Below are 16,440 nucleotides of genomic sequence, written 5' to 3'. Positions count from 1 at the left end.
TCTTACTCCCAGCCAAGTCTTCAATTTCACACTTATTTTAGCAGTAAACTCACCTTATATCCTGAAATACAAGATTCAGTTTTTATTATTATAGTAAACACAGCGACAAGCCTGCAAGCACAAGGTGGTGACGGCCATCTTGGTACACCCCACACTGCTCAGCACCAAACTGATTATATAGTGAAATAGTCTATTTTAGTATATAAGGTGAGTTTACAGCAAAAATTTGTGTGGAATTGAAGACTTGGCTGGGTGTAAGATGATGTCTGCTGCTGCCTTCGTGTTCTGTCACATTAGGAAACCTATTGGAACGCATAGCGGCCATGTTGGAACGCATAGAGCATGCGCAGTAAGCAATTTTGTTGGCATCGTCACTTCTGTTGCATTTTCTGATGGGTAGTGGTGTTCAAATGGTACCTATCAAATTGTGCAACCTGAAAGTCACATTCGGACGAGAACAACTTACTGCGCATGCGCCATGCATTCCAACATGGCCGCTATGCGTTCCAATAGGTTTCCGAATGTGACAGAACACAAAGCAGTGGCAGACATCTTCTTACACCCACGCAAGTCCTGAATTTTACATTTATTTTAGCAGTAAACTCACCTTAGATACTGAAATAGACTATTTCACAGCAACCAAATGAAATAGAAATTGAAAATAATCAGCGCAAACCCTGACTAAACAATACAAATGACGTGCACAAAGCTGCAAGCAATCAGTGCCAAACACAAAACACCAAAGATAATGTATAAATAATATTGCTGCGCTAAGTGAATAAAAAATCGCTAAATAACAAATAATCTCTTAGTGAAAAATAATACTGGATAATGTGACCATATAATCTCAAATAATAAAATAATAATGAATAAAAAGTGTTAAATCAAAACAGTCCGTGATACTAAAAAGTCCCAATGCACAGTGCATATAAAGTGACCCAATATTACTGTGATAAGTCCCAATACACAGTGCAAATCACGTGACACAATAAATGAATGAAATCTTCATGTCAATGAGTGAAGCATGCAGCACTTTAATCACACTCACAGATGAAGATTTCATTCATTTATTGTGTCACTTGATTTGCAGTGCATTGGGACTTATCTTATCACAGTAATATTGTGTCACCCGGCTCACAGCCCCGGATACGTAATGGAACAGCTGAGGAGCTGACTAGTGCGCATGCACGGAGGCTGTGTAACGCAGCGGTTACATTAAAACAGCTCGGCTGAAATATGAGTCATCTCCACTCCTGTCCCTGTCACTTCCCTGATCTTGCCTAGTAAATATAAAAGCGGCTCTCGGCTACATGATTTATCTTTTCATACAGCCGCCGCCGATTTTATATTTACTAGTCCAGATCAGGGAAGTGACAGGGACAGGAGTGGAGATGACTCATATTTCAGCCGAGCTGTTTTAATGTAACCGCCGCGTTACACACACTGCCGTGCACTGGAAATGACGAGGGTAGGCATTTCTCACGGGTAGGGTTTTTTCACGGAACACCGGCACTTCCCGGCAAGGAACTCTGAAGGTCCGCCGAACCTTCAGAGCGCATGCTCCGCTCGCGTCAGCGGCTGCATGCAGTGCAAATATCTCCTAAACTATACAGGTTTAGGAGATATTAATTATACCTACAGGTAAGCCTTATTATAGGCTTACCTGTAGTTAAAAGTCAAAAAAAGCGGTATACTACCGCTTTAAGGAAAGCAATAGGAATGAATAGCGACCATGTTGGAACGCTTGGCGCATGCGCAGTAAGTTTTCCCCATCTGAATGTCACTTCCGAATGCAGAATCTGCTAGGTAGCGGTATTTTGATAGAACAGCGGTGTTCTGCCGAAAACATGTCCTGCCTCCTAATTACTTCCGGTTGCTATTGCAGTGGGAGTCAACACTAAGTTGAGTTCCGGTCACATGACTGTGATCACTGTGGTTGTACAATTGTACTTCCTGTGTTTAGTAGGAGGTCACATGACTGTGAGGTCACTATGGTTGTATAAGGAAGGCGGCGGCATGCTGCGGTGCGGAGCGCTGTGGACTCTCGGTACCGTGTGTCGGTATGCCAGCAAGGTGTCCGCTCGTGCTGTCAGCACTGAGCCCTGGCCCCGGGGAACGGTGGACAGATTCGGGGGTGTCAGTGTCCGGCTTCTCCCCACACAGCACCGAGACGAGACTTTGTTCAGGAGTTGGCTGCGGGGCAAGTGTCGTGGGGGAGGGGCTCTGTGCAATGAAAGCCAATAAAATCATCCAGTGCTATGTGTTCTGCTTTATTTCCTATCAGGATTATGGACAGCCTGGGGCACCCATCTGAGCCTGATGGAGGACAAGGCAATGTAGTAGTAGCTGCGTTGTATCAGGACTAGTGTGTAGCCTGATAGTGACTGTTTCTATCTGAGGCTTCTCACATGTTTGCATTCCCAAGTAGTTCATTGGCACTATTCCTGCAAGCGTATGTCAGATCCTAAACCCACAACTGTAAAATCAGTGTGTATATGCAGTAAATCATGCTTGGTATACTCACTGTGGAGCGTAAGGGGTTAATCCTGTGCATTGTGTAAAAAGGCTGTTTGTCTTCTCTGATCCTCCCCTTCTTTTACTGTCCCCAATCCATCTGCTGATAGATCAGAGCCTTGGGGGCGCTCTGCACATGCTCAGTTTGGTGTGTATTGCTAGAGTTTTTTTTTTTCTTTGGGAGGGTGCATGTGATCAGCACAGAGCCAATCAGAAAAGTCATACAGCCTCATAGGACAGTCAGAGTTGAATGAAAACTCCTCCTATGAGCTTTAACCAGATACTGATAGAAGTCACAAGGCTGTTACATACTGCCTTTAAAAAAAAAGTATTTAGCAGTTTATATTAACTAAAATGATTGAATTTCTGTGTACTGCGGGAGACCAGATATGAATGGCAGGGTCCTGGGTTGAGGAAATTATGTGATAAGTAAAAAAAAAAAAAAAGCATTAAGGGCCCATTTACACGAACACACACACCTTACATGTGATATTACATTGCTGTTCATATTAAATGATACCTCACTGCATGAGGCAGCGCTTCCATGCATTGCAATACAGAAGTTGTTGCTCGTCTGACATTTTTTGTGCCTTGGCAGCGCCTTAATTTCAGTGGGGTGCCACAACATATAACATGTTAAGACGCTGCAAAAATAGAAATCAGCCCTTGGAATTTTTATTTTAGACATGCAGGTTTCTGTAATAGGAAAACCTAACTCCTGCCAAAATCATCTATTATTTATATATATTGGATAGGATTGTTTTGTCAAGTCACTTCTTCTCCCTCTGACAGAAGAGCAGGGAAAAAGGAGTGCTGGTTACTAGGACAGGAAATAGGGGGAGCAGAGGTCACTAGGACAGGAAATTAGGGGAGCAGTGGTCATTAGGACAAGGAAATTAGGGGAGCAGAGGTCACTAGGACAGGAAATTAGGGGAGCAGTGGTCATTAGGACAGGAAATTAGGGGAGCAGAGGTCATCAGGACAGGAAATTAGGGGAGCAGAGGTCACTAGGACAGGAAATTAGGGGAGCAGAGGTCACTAGGACAGGAAATTAGGGGAGCAGAGGTCACTAGGACAGGAAATTAGGGGAGCAGAGGTCACTGGGACAGGAAATTAGGGGAGCAGTGGTCATTGGGACAGGAAATTAGGGGAGCAGAGGTCATTAGGACAGGAAATTAGGGGAGCAGAGGTCATTAGGACAGGAAATTAGGGAAGTGGTAGTCACTAGGACAGGAAATAAGGGGAGCAGAGGTCACTAGGACAGGAAATAAGGGGAGCAGAGGTCATTAGGACAGGAAATAAGGGGAGCAGAGGTCACTAGGACAGGAAATTAGGGGAGCAGAGGTCATTAGGACAGGAAATTAGGGAAGTGGTAGTCACTAGGACAGGAAATAAGGGGAGCGGTGGTCACTAGAACAGGAAATAAGGGGAGCAGAGGTCACTAAGACAGGAAATAAGGGGAGCAGAGGTCACTAGGACAGGAAATAAGGGGAGTGGTGGTCACTAGGACATGAAATAAGGGGATCTGTGGTCACCAGGGCAGGAAATAAGGGGAGGGGTGGTCACCAGGACAGGAAATAAGGGGAGCGGTGGTCACCAGGATAGGAAATAGAGGAAGCTGTGGTCACTAGGACAGAAAATAAGGGGAGCGGTGGTCACCAGGACAGGAAATAGGGGAAGCGGTGGTCACTAAGACAGAAATTAAGGGGAACAGTGTTCACTAGGACAGGAAATAAGGGGAGCGGTGGTCACCAGGACAGGAAATAAGGTTGTCACCAGGACAGGAAATAGGGAAGCGGTGGTCACCAGGACAGGAAATAAAGGGAGCGGTGGTCACCAGGATAGGAAATAGGGGAAGCGGTGGTCATTAAGACAGAAAATAAGGGGAACAGTGTTCACTAGGACAGAAAATAAGGGGAGCGGGTATCACCAGGACAGGAAATATGGGGAGCGGTGGTCACCAGGATAGGAAATAGGGAAGCGGTGGTCATTAGGACAGGAAATAAGGAGAGCGGTGGTCACTAGGGCAGGAAATAAAGGGAGTGGTGGTCACCAAGACAGGAAATAAGGGGAGCGGTTGTAACGAGGACAGGAAATAAGGGAAGCAATGGTCACCGGGACAGAAAATAGGGGAGAGATGGTCACCAGGACAGTAAACAGGGGAGAGGTGGTCACCAGGAAAAAAAGGGGAATAGGGGTCACTAGGACAGTAAATAAGGGGAGTGGTAGTCACTAGGACAGGAAATAAGGGGAGCCGTGGTAAGTAGGACAGGAAATGAGGAGCTGTGGTCACTTGGACAAAAAATAAGGGGAGTGGTGGTCACTAGGACAGGGAATAAGGGGAGCGGTGGTCACTAGGACAAGAAATGGGAGTAGTGGTCACTAGGACAGGAAATAAGGGGAGCGGTAATCACTAGGACAGGAAACAAGGGGAGCGGTGGTCACTAGGACAGGAAATAAGGGGAGCGATAATCACTAGGACAGGAAACAAGGGGAGCGGTGGTCACTAGGACAGGAAATAAGGGGAGCGGTTGTCACTAGGACAGGACATAAGGTGAGTGGTGGTCATCAGGACAGCAAATAAGGGGGGCTGTGGTCTTTAGAACAGGAAATAGGGGAGCGGTGGTCATCAGGACAAGAAATAAGAGGAGCGGAGGTCATGAAGATAGAATATAAGGAAAGGAGTGGAGGCCAGGACAGGAAATAAGTTGAGCAGTGGTCACCAGGACAGGAAGGAATAATAATCCCACAAAGGTTCTAACTCTTCTCTATTTTATGGAAACAGTCAGTGTCCCCACTGGAGAGATCTCACAGACTGCAAATAAAAACTGAAGGGTTTTATCTCTTTGTTTATCTGTCAAACAAAAAGTTATGGTTGGCGCTAGGCCAGCTGTTAAACAAAATGGTGCTGCAGTTTCTTTAGTACCGTGTGATGCAGTTACTAACCCTTTTGTTGCCAGAGTTTCTTGAAGCTTCAACGTCCATACCATGTTTAGCAGCGCCAGTTAGGCTAATGTTAACTCTGTGACTGAGATCTGAAAACTAGGAACACACACAGTTGCACATTCCTAAAAACAAAATGCCCTTTTTACTTACCTAAATACTTGTTTGCTCCCTTTGGCTGCAGAGACAGTGGCCGGGGTTGTACACATACATAAGTAGCCGTGATGCTTTACAGCTATGGTGGGAATTCAACCCCCTGTTGCTTTTGTGTCTAATTCAAGTGAGTGGCGCAGCCTTGCAAGTGCCCTGCAACAGGCTTGCGGCATTCTAATGCGGGGTTGAAGGAGTTAAAATTGGCAGTGAGCAGGTGCTTCAATGCCCCCTTACCACCTGTCAAATGCTCTCTGAAGAGCAGTTCAAACACGGGTCGCTCTGCAGGGATCAAAGTAAGTGTGAACAAGCCCTTAAACCCTGCAATCGTGTGATGCTCTTGTCCCATATATATATATATATATATATATATGTGGCAGGATCCTTTTTTTTATTTTTATTTGTTTTATGGGTTTCCGCATCACTGCCTGCATAACGTTAACACTTCCTATTGGCTGTACAGCAGTGGGATCCTGGAGGTAAGGGTCACATCTGCAGCACTTGATTAGTGGTCTCTGCACCGGAAAAGGGTACTAGTGAGGCACCCACATGGTGGACATTTTACATTTGCATTTATCATGTTGAATTGTGATCACAAGCTGGTTAACACTCCTTATCTAATTTTAGCAAGTGCCTAAAAGTCTGTTTAAAAAAAAATATATATATATATATATAGGCTAGCATTGTGTAGAGTGACTCCTAAAGGATAGAGATGACCATATTCAAAAATCTACCAGTAACTTGGAAAACATAGCAGTCATTTAATTCCCAGTGTCTTGTATTCCTTGTAGATGCTGTTCAGAGATGGAAGGAGGAAGGCAGGATTGCAGTATGGCTGCACATTCCAATCACTTTAAGTGGACTAATAACCTACGCTGCCTTGGAAGGATTTCAGTTCCATCATGCAGAAAAGGACACATCCACATTGACTCTTTGGTTAAAAGAAGGTCCAAACCGGCTCCCTGGGTATGCCACACACCAAGTGGGTGTTGCAGGTTAGTCAATATTTTATACGTTATTAAAAGATTTCCACGTCAGAAAATGCCAGGTATCGAGCACATGAGGGCTTGTTCACACCAGCAGTAGTGTTGTGCTGTGAAGGAAGCGGTGCTGATGTGCTGTAATGACGCATTGCACTGTTTACTTTTTTTTTGCAACGCATTGCAACTTTATTATAATATCACAACAAGATGACATTTTATTCATCTTAATACATTGCAGTGTCGAGTGTTGCAACTCACTGCAGTTAAAAAAAAGTAGAGCATGTCCTACTTTTTTCAGAATGCTGTGGTGTGAACTAAATTCATAGAGCTCAAGGCAAATTTTCTTGTCTGTGTATTGGGGTTGCACTGGGCAGCTGCTGTGAATGAGCCTTGAGACTGTTTATTTATTACAGGTATTCAATATAGCAGTGGTCCTCAACCCTTGCCTACAGGGCCCACTAACAGGCCAGGTTTGCAAGATAACTGAAATACATCCCAGGTGATATCATTTGCTGCTCAGTGATTGCAGTACTCTAGTCTGCATCTCCCCAAGGTAATACCTAAAATCTGGCATGTTCGTGGGCCCTGAGGACTGGAGTTTTTTTTTTTTTTAACTTTATTTTTATTTGCATATAAATTTTAAGTTTACAACAGTATTTCTCAGAGTAGAATTCACATTTTACATGTTAAGGTTATGCAGGAAAGAAATACAATGAAACAAATACTAAAATATCATATATATTTCCCCTTTTTCCTCCCTCCCCCCCTTCCCAATATTCCTCCCCTTCTTGCCACCACTTCCATTTTACATTGCCTCCCCATGGTAGATAAGCTTAGCTATTTATTTCAATATATTTAGTTGATTTTTTAAATTCTTTCCATTTTCCCCATTTTCTTTTCATGTTTACTGGAATTTCCTCTTGTGTATTACATATATATTCCATATTAAAGTTGTTATTTATCTTTTTACACCATTCCTTTATTTTCGGGCTCTCCTTTTCTCTCCACTTTTTTGGTATGGTTCCCTTTGCTATATTCAGCAAAGTTGGTACAAGCGTCATATTATATTTTTTTAAAGGTATTATTGTTTTGTGAAAGAGGCAAACCCATGGATCGTTTGGTATTTTTATTCCAGTGATTTCTTCAATCAGTTGTCTAACTTCTAGCCAGAAATCTTTTATCTTGGGGCAATCCCAAAATAGATGGTACATTGTACCTATGTTGCCACACTCCCGCCAACATTTGTCTATCTTGTTTGGTTGGTATTTATTTATTACTTCTGGGGTGATGTACCACCTAAGCAGACATTTATAATTTAGTTCTGTTGTGCTTACGTCTGTGGCTGTGGATCCGACTGCCCTTAGTACAGTCCCAAGTTCCTGTCCTTGCAAGTGTGTCCCAATTTCTTTTTCCCATTTTACTATATATGGAGGTTTTTCCAAGCTGTGCCATTCCGTCAGCATTTTGTAGATCTGAGAGACTCCATGCCTTTGCGTGGAGGAATAACTCAGTTTCTCGATGTTGTTAAGATTTTTTCCCGACCTAATCGGCTGTGGTAATGAGCTGACAAAATGTCTCAGCTGGAGATATCTCCAGTCATCTATTTTTATATTTTTATTTTCTTGTTTTAATTTCTGAAGTGTTTTTATGTGACCTTTGTGTAAAATATCTTTTAATTGAGTGTTCCCTATCCAATTTCCACCCTTTTCTTCTTTCCCTGGTGGGAAGTATTTAGTGCCATTTAATGCTATCATTGGTGAATTGTATTCCCATTTCAATTGTTTGTTAATCCCATCCCATATTTTATAAACTACCTTTGTCATTTCATGTGCTCCCTGTATTTCCCTATATTTTGGTGGTATCCATATTGTTTTGTGTAAATGATTATTATTTTGTGCACATTCTATCTCTACCCATCTTTTTTCCCTCTTTTCTATTTTTGTCCAGTCCACCATTCGTGTAATAATTACTGCCTTATAATACCTTTCTATATCTGGAGTTGCTAATCCTCCTTGTGTTTTACTTCTTGTAAGGATCTTGTACTGTATTCTGGGTTTTTTCCCTTGCCATATATATTTTGTCAATAAAGTTCTTATTACCCTAAAGAAAGTTGCGGGGATGTTTATTGGCAATAAGGAAAAGGTGTATAAGATTTTTGGCAAGATAAACATCTTCACGACGTTATTCCTTCCGATCCATGAGATTAAACCATTTGATTTCTTTCTTATGTCTGTTTTTATTTCGTTCAATAACGGTATATAGTTAGCTTGATATAATTTTCCAGTTTGCGGTGTTAAATATATCCCTAAATATTTTAATTTTTCTTTTGTCCACGTATATGGGAAGTATGTTTTTATTATTTCTTCTTCCTGGGTATTTAACCTTATATTCAAAATCTCTGATTTTATTGGATTTATTTTGAAGTTTGACAACTTTCCATAATCTTTTAACTCCTTTTGAATGTTTGGAAGAGTAATCCTTGGATTTGTAACGATGAATAATAAATCGTCCGCATATGCTGCGATTTTGTGCTCGTCTTGGTTTACCGTTACTCCTTTTATATCTTTATTTTGTCTAATTTTTGCCAGTAATGGTTCCAGGGTTAGTACGAACAGTAGGGGTGATAAAGGACACCCTTGTCTCGTCCCATTGCTCATTCCAAATTTCTCTGATAAACTTCCGTTTATTTTAATTTTTGCCGTAGGGTTATTATATAGTGCCTCTATCCATTGCCTCATTCTTGACCCCATCCCTAAGTTTTTTATGGTTTCTTTCATGAAGTCCCAATCCACCCTATCAAAAGCCTTTTCAGCATCAATTGAAAATAGGATGGAGGGGACCTCATATTTTTTTGTTTTTTGTAGTAGAAGCAGGGTACGGATCACATTATCCTTCCCTTCTCTGCCTGGGACGAATCCAGTTTGGTCCGGATGGATCCACATTTTTAGTAGCTCTTTTAGTCTTGTTGCCAAGATTTTCGCAAATAATTTTGTGTCTGCGTTTAACAACGCAATTGGCCTATAACTAGAACAGAGGGTTTGATCTTTCCCTTCTTTCGGTATTACCGTAATGTATGCCATTAGAGATTCTTCTCTTAGGTCTTCCTTCCCTATATTGTTCAGATATTTTTGCATTTTTGGAATTAATATTTCTTTGAATCTTTTATAGTACTTTATTGTATATCCGTCCGGACCTGGACTCCTTCCATTTTGAGTAGTTTTTAATGCTTCTCTTATTTCATTTTCAGTAATTGGAGCTTCGAGAAGTTCCAATTTGTCTTCTGGAATTTTAGGCAGATCTGCTTCCTTAATATATTTTTGGATCTTTATTATTTTTTCCTGTCTTATTTTCGGGGTTTCTTCCTTTCGGACATTGTATAGAGTGCTATAAAAGGCATGAAAGGCTTTAGCTATTCCTGTGGTTGAGTTGATTATTTCGTTTTTACTATTTTTAATTTTTTCTATGTAATTTTTTGATTTTTTCCTCATCAGTAATCTCGCTAGGGACCTTCCTGGTTTATTTCCAAATTTGTATCTGTGTCTGGCTATCTTATTGAAATGATTTCTAGATTCCTCTTCCAATAGATCTTTTAATTCGTCTCTTTTTATTATAAGGTTTTTCTCTATTTCTTTTTTAGATTCTTTTTTATGTTTTTGTTCTAGGTCGTATATTTCTCTTATAAGTGTATTAATTTGGTTTGTCCTCTCTTTCTTTTTTCTTGACGCACTGGATATTAATATTCCTCGGATATAAGCTTTGTGTGCTTCCCATAGTGTAGCGGATGCTATTTCTGGTGTGTCGTTCTTTTGAAAATAAAACTCTAGTTCTTTTTCTATTCTATTTCCTATTTCTTCCTCTAGAATTAGTTCTTCATTTAACCTCCATGTTCCCATACTTTTGTGGTGTATCGGTGTTTTAATTGTTAAAGATAGGGGTGCGTGGTCTGACAATGTGATTGTGCCTATTTCTGTGCTTTCTATAAATTCTAGTAGGCGATGGTCAATAAAAAAATAGTCCAATCTTGAGTACATCGAGTGTATTGAGGAGTAATAAGTGTAATCTCTTTTTTTTGGGTGTTGAATCCTCCATGCATCTACTAATTGGTTCTGATGTAGTTTTTTCCTTATTTTCCTTAGTTTTTGTTCACCCAGCATCCTTACACCCGATGTACTATCGACACTTGGGTCAATACAAAAATTTATATCCCCTGCCATTATCAAATAGCCTTTTTTAAAGCTCTCTAAGTCATATAGGATTCTCCCCAGATATTCACTTGGTTTTTTGTTTGGATTATAGATATTGGCTAATGTCAACTCCATCCCCCTTATTTGACCCTTAAGAAAAATATATCGGCCATTCGGATCTGTTTTCATTTCTTCTAGGGAGAATTCTATATTTCTTGCTATTCCTATTGCTACCCCTCTTGCACGCTCTATTGGTGAGTCCCCATAATACCATTTAGGAAAGTGTTTGGAAAAAAGTTTTATATTCGAGTGGAGAGAAATATGCGTTTCCTGCAGAAAAGCTATATTTGCTGCTTCTCTCCTCAACTCTTCCAATATTTTATACCTTTTTATATGGGAATTTAATCCTCTTACGTTATATGTTATTATTTTTAGTTGTTCATCTTTCATTTCTATCTTTTCTACTCGGGCTAGCACTTCCTTGAACTCGGCAGCGCTGGTCCGATTTAAAATCCGCTATCAGCATTCTACCCATGTTGTTGGACTGACAAAAAATTTCTTTTCCTTTTGGGCAGTGGGGAGTTTCCCTATCTCTACCCCTCCTCCCATCCCTCCCCCTCCCCACCTCCCCCCCCTCCCCCCCCACCTCCATCTCTCTCCGTCTCATATTGATATTCTTTTGATCAACTTTAGATCTTAGGGTATTTAGTTGTTTCTTTGGGTCATTCTCCCTAATACCCATTTTCTTTTGGGGTGGTGCTCTAATGGATTAGCACGTTCTATCTCCTTCCTCAATTGGAAGGACATTCCGGCCTTTGGGGGGGCTGTCCTATTTCCTTTATATGGCTTATCTCCCTTCCCCTCCTTCCCCCCTCCCCCCCCCCCCAACCACCCCCCCCTCCCCCAGTCCCCCCATACAGTTCCTATCAATACTTATATAAGAGAGAACCTCACAGAGCACGGCAGAAAGGGGGGAAAAAAAAAAAAAAAAAAAAAAAAATTTTTCTCTTTTCTTTCCCTTTTCTCTTCTCCCTCCCTTCTTCTCTTCTCTTCCCCTTCTCTTCCCCTTTCCCCCCGTATATGTCCCGCTCTGCAAAGTTCCCTTCCAATCTTTCATTATTTAAACAATATTTCCGCATTTTTTATCTTTTGTTCTTTCTAGCTAATGTCCATTGCTGTTCTTCCGTCTGAAAGTTTCTTCGTGATTCTTCTCTATTGTCATTTTCGTACCATCCGGGCATGTTTGGCTCTTGTATATCTAGTTTTTTACAGAATTCTTGAGTTTCCTCTGGGAAAGTGAGTTTTGCTGATCGTCCATCTCTTTTTCCTATTAGACTAGCTGGAAACCCCCAATTGTATCTAATTCCTTGTTTTTGCATTTCTTCTGTCAATGGCTTTAAAATTCTTCTCCTCCTCAATGTTTCCGGTGCTAAATCTGTAAATATCTGTATCTTGTCATTTTCTGTATTTCCTGTATTTATTAATGATTTGTTCTTCTTTAAGTTTTCCCATATTTGTGCTTTATCTGTGTAGTTTTGAAACCTGATTATCACATCTCTAGGTGATTCTGCTGGGATTCCTATCGGTTTTCTTATGCGGTGGACTCTTTCAATCAGTAATTGATCTTCTTCCCCTCTACCTAGTACTGGGTTTAAGATTTTTTGAAGTTTATCTCCCAAGTTTTCTTCCTGTGATGTATCCCTTAATCCTCGAATCCTCAAATTTTTTCGTCTTGCTCTGTTCTCTTGATCCTCTAATTTGTAAGCTAGGTCTCTGACTTTTTTCCTGGTCTCGTTTATTTCCCTTCTCATTCCCTGTATTGTTTTTGTTTGGTCTTCTTGCTTTTTCTCTAGTTCTTCTACCCGGCCCAGGGCATGTCCCAAATCCGTCTGGACGTGTCCTAGGTCGGTCTGGATTTTAACCAATTCGATTTTTAGTGATTTTTCTAATTCTGCGAACATTTCTCGCATATCACCTTTTGTAGGGGGATGTTCTTTTATTTCTCCCTGTTCTTCTTCTTCCTCTTCATCATTTTCAGTCCTTAAGCTTATCTCAGAGTTTGCTGAACTGATAGATGATTTAGTTACTTCAGCTTTTTGACTTTTCTCCACTCTCTTCTTTCCTGTTCCTTGTTGTTTTTCCTGAGATGTTTTTTCTAAGGAGTTTTCTTGTGTCATAAATTTCCTGATTGTGTTAGGACTTGAGGTCACCCTTGGTGATTTTGCAATAGCTCCTCCTCTTGTAGATTTACCCCTCATTATGTAAAAGGTGGTTCTGAGATTCCTTTATAAAATCTCACAAATCAATATGTTGGTACTCAAAATTCGTTATTCAGTATGGATAAACAGTATGGAATATGTTTGCATTATTGCCAGAGGGGATACACAATAAGGCCAGATAGTCTCTATATTGACTTCATATTGACAGTCGACAGTGAGAAATAGAGGTATGGGGTACTTCCAGCCTTCCAGTTCCCTACTCAAGTCCTTGTACAGGCTGGGGTGGATCCCCTCTTTAAATATTAGTGAAAAGAGAAAGATAAAAAAAAAAAAAAAAAAAAAAAAAAAAAAACGAAAAAAAAAGAAAATAAACAAGACCAAAAATAGATTGATTTGGTCTCCCACTTTGTTAAGGGCTCGCTCCTTATTGTTCCAGCTATTACTGGCTGGGCCGGACTCAAGCTGTATGGCATAAAAAATGCTTGGGCGGTGCCGGATTTTATTTCACAGAAGTAAAAAATGTTAATTATTTTATACAGATCCAAGAGCCTTATTCACACCTGTGTTCTTCTTATGGTTCTCTGTATAGGTCCTTCATTCCTTCCCCTTCTAATTTTAGCTATGCATAGGTATATACCAGTATATAATAGTCCAGCTGCCGGAGTGCCATGTGGTGTAAACGTGAGCTGATTTGAAAAGTGGTGAGACTGTCACACCTGCTACTCCGAAAAGGACGCTTAATATGCATATATTGGTTTTAACACCAGGGGTAGCTAGGTCATTCTCAGGTGTGCTGGCTTTATATTTATTAGCATGCTGACTTATTGTATATTATCTCTAGGAAGTCTTGGAAAGTCCTTCTAATAAACAATCGGATGACAGTAGAGATGATATGAAAAGAGGGGTTACTCCTCTGTAACTCACGGTTTTAAGTAGGCTGTCCTCCTTTAAAATACTCTCTGTTCATCTTGGGCTTTTACTCTCCTGTCCTCCTCCGTTTCTCAGCTCTCAGGCAGCAAGGCAGCAAGGCAGCAGCGTCTCCAAGATGGCAGTGCTGGACGGGATGGGACGGGACGGGGTGGTAAGGAGTCTTTCTCTCCCTTTCAGCTGCACTGTGTACTTCCCAGCGCTCGCAGGACTCAGCGATTACAATTGTTATAGAGGCTTCTACCATCTATCGTTGCGGATGCATGACTGCATCGCCGCGCAGGAGACAGGATTCACCGGCACGGACCTCCACGTGTCACACAGCGGAGGGACTCCTCCTGGTATTGAGGCTGAGCGGAGCGTGGGGGGGGTGGGGGGGGTCAGCGAGGTTCACCGCTCGCAGCGCCCGCGCTCGTCCCCGGCGGCTTCGGACTCTATAGTCGGGTCGGAGGTGGGTCAGGAGCGGTCGGGGTCATCTGTTCCTCCATGTTAGAGACAGCCATCTCCCCCTTCAGCCTACGTGCACGCCGTCAGGCTCCTCCCCCTCATGACGGGGTCACCTGAGGACTGGAGTTGAGGACCACTGCAATATAGCACCAACAATTTACACAGCACTTTACATAGATATGGTACATTCACATCAGTTCCTGCCCTCAAGGAGCTTACAATCTAAGGTCCCTAACTCACATACATACATACATACACATAGTAGGGCCAATTTAGACAGGAGCCAATTAACCTACCAGCATGTCTTTGGAGTGTGGGAGGAACCCATGCAAGCACAGGGAGAACATGCAAACACCAGGTAGGTAGTGTCATGGTTAGGATTCAAAACCACAACCCCAGTGCTGCTAAGTGGAAGTGCTAACCATCAAAAACAGATGACACCACTATCAGCTACTGTTCTTATCCATGTGGGTATCCTGCAAGCAGGCTAGAAATTGGTTTTATGATGACCCCATTCACCAATATGTGTGACCATTATATCTTTGCTAATATTGCTCCTGCTCAGGCATCTGTCTTATAAGCAGACTTGTCTATTTTTGCCTCATGGGATGACTACTGTCATCCCGACATCCCATGTAGTACCTGTGCCTATCCAGCTTGAGGTGATTGTAGCCGTATTTGTGCAACAAAACCAACTGAGTACTGTCCATAATATTTCTTTTTTTTTTTTTGCACTAACATTTACATTTTTAGGACAAGCTTTCTGGGAGTTCTCGTCTTCTCCATCCAAGGAGTATTGATTGGACCGAGAAAAAGGGAACTCCTAAAAAATTTGTGCTGAAAATGTAAATGTTAGTGCAAATAAAAAAAGCAGTACGGACTGTATTCAATTGTTTATTGCAAGTGCAACTAAAAAAAACTGCCCATCCAAAAATTCATTCCAATAAAATGTTTGTAATTACCTGCTTCAGAGAAGAGAAGAATGTCATCAAACACCTCTCTTTTCTGAGCTATAATCGTATTCCTGGAGGAAGGTCAGTCATGCAAGTTCCACCTATGTATATTGGATGATATGTCCCATGATTCCTTGCCTCTGATTCCTGTTCTTGGGCGTAATTGTGGGTGCAGTAGTAGGAGGAGTCATGAGCAGAAAAACATCAGACTGGTTGAGGACATTGGTAATACAATAATCCCTCCCACCAGACTAATAAGACTGAAGTGTTTACATCAACAAAAGAGCACAGAGAACTACACTGGGGCGCTGAGGGGACTGGTCAATGTGCAGCTAATGATATCCAAAAAGTGTGTGGTCCCTGGAGCAAGAAATTATTCTGCTTAGTAAATTGGTTTATAAAAAAGTATATGGCTGTATGTATTGGTTTATGGCAGTGATGGCGAACCTTAGCACCCCAGATGTTTTGGAACTACATTTCCCATGATGCTCATGTACTCTGCAGTGTAGTTGAGAATTATGGGAAATGTAGTTCCAAAACATCTGGGGTGCCAAGGTTCGCCATCACTGGTTATGGTTTGGTTCCAGGCACCAATGTAAATAAAGTACAACAATGGCTATATACTGTGTAATTTAAATTTTTGCCTGAAGATAGGCTTTAACCCCTTCATGCTGTGATAACACATAAATGCTGCCTCACTGGACTGGATTTTGAGTCACCTGATTGCTGTGACTACCACAGTGATCGGCCATTGCCACCCCTGTTAATCTCTCTGTGAATGGAGAGGAAAGATATATTGTATCTTTTCTCTCCTTGCAGAGAGAAAAAAGAGAGAGAGTAAATAATAAGAAAAAATAAAGAAAAAATACATTGATCTAGGTCAGTGCCAGGGTTCGTGTTTGGGCCAAGTGTTAAGGCCCCTTTCATCCAGGCGGACCGTTCAGATCCGCCTGTCAGTTTTTTTGGTGGATCTGAACGATCACCCTATGCATCTCTATGGGGCTTTGGATGACAGTGGAGACATGTCCGCTGACATCCGATCCATCAAATCCGGACAGATGGAAACCCTATTTTCCATCCGTCCAGCGGATCGGATGGGATTGGATGAGAACGGACAGAC

The 16,440-nt window shown here is 41.6% G+C and overlaps 1 protein-coding gene across 1 annotated transcript in view; it reads left to right on the top strand.

Annotated features, from left to right (window-relative positions):
* Positions 1 to 1,968: 1,968 nt before the first annotated feature.
* NUDT6 (nudix hydrolase 6) overlaps positions 1,969 to 16,440 on the top strand; it is a gene marked incomplete at its 3' end in the record, with an annotated part of 46,907 nt that continues 32,435 nt past the window's right edge. The window contains exons 1-2 of the mRNA XM_082261551.1: positions 1,969 to 2,209; positions 6,399 to 6,602. Of these exons, the coding sequence (XP_082117677.1) occupies positions 1,975 to 2,209; positions 6,399 to 6,602 (439 nt within the window). The 5' untranslated portion in view covers positions 1,969 to 1,974. The remainder of the gene's footprint in view (positions 2,210 to 6,398; positions 6,603 to 16,440) is intronic.

The sequence above is a fragment of the Pelophylax lessonae genome, assembly GCF_965119305.1.
Source record: "Pelophylax lessonae genome assembly, chromosome: 1".
Classification (NCBI taxonomy): Eukaryota; Metazoa; Chordata; class Amphibia; order Anura; family Ranidae; genus Pelophylax; species Pelophylax lessonae.
The sequence above is the reverse complement of the archived record's forward strand: the minus strand, read 5'-3'. Positions and strand labels throughout refer to the sequence as shown.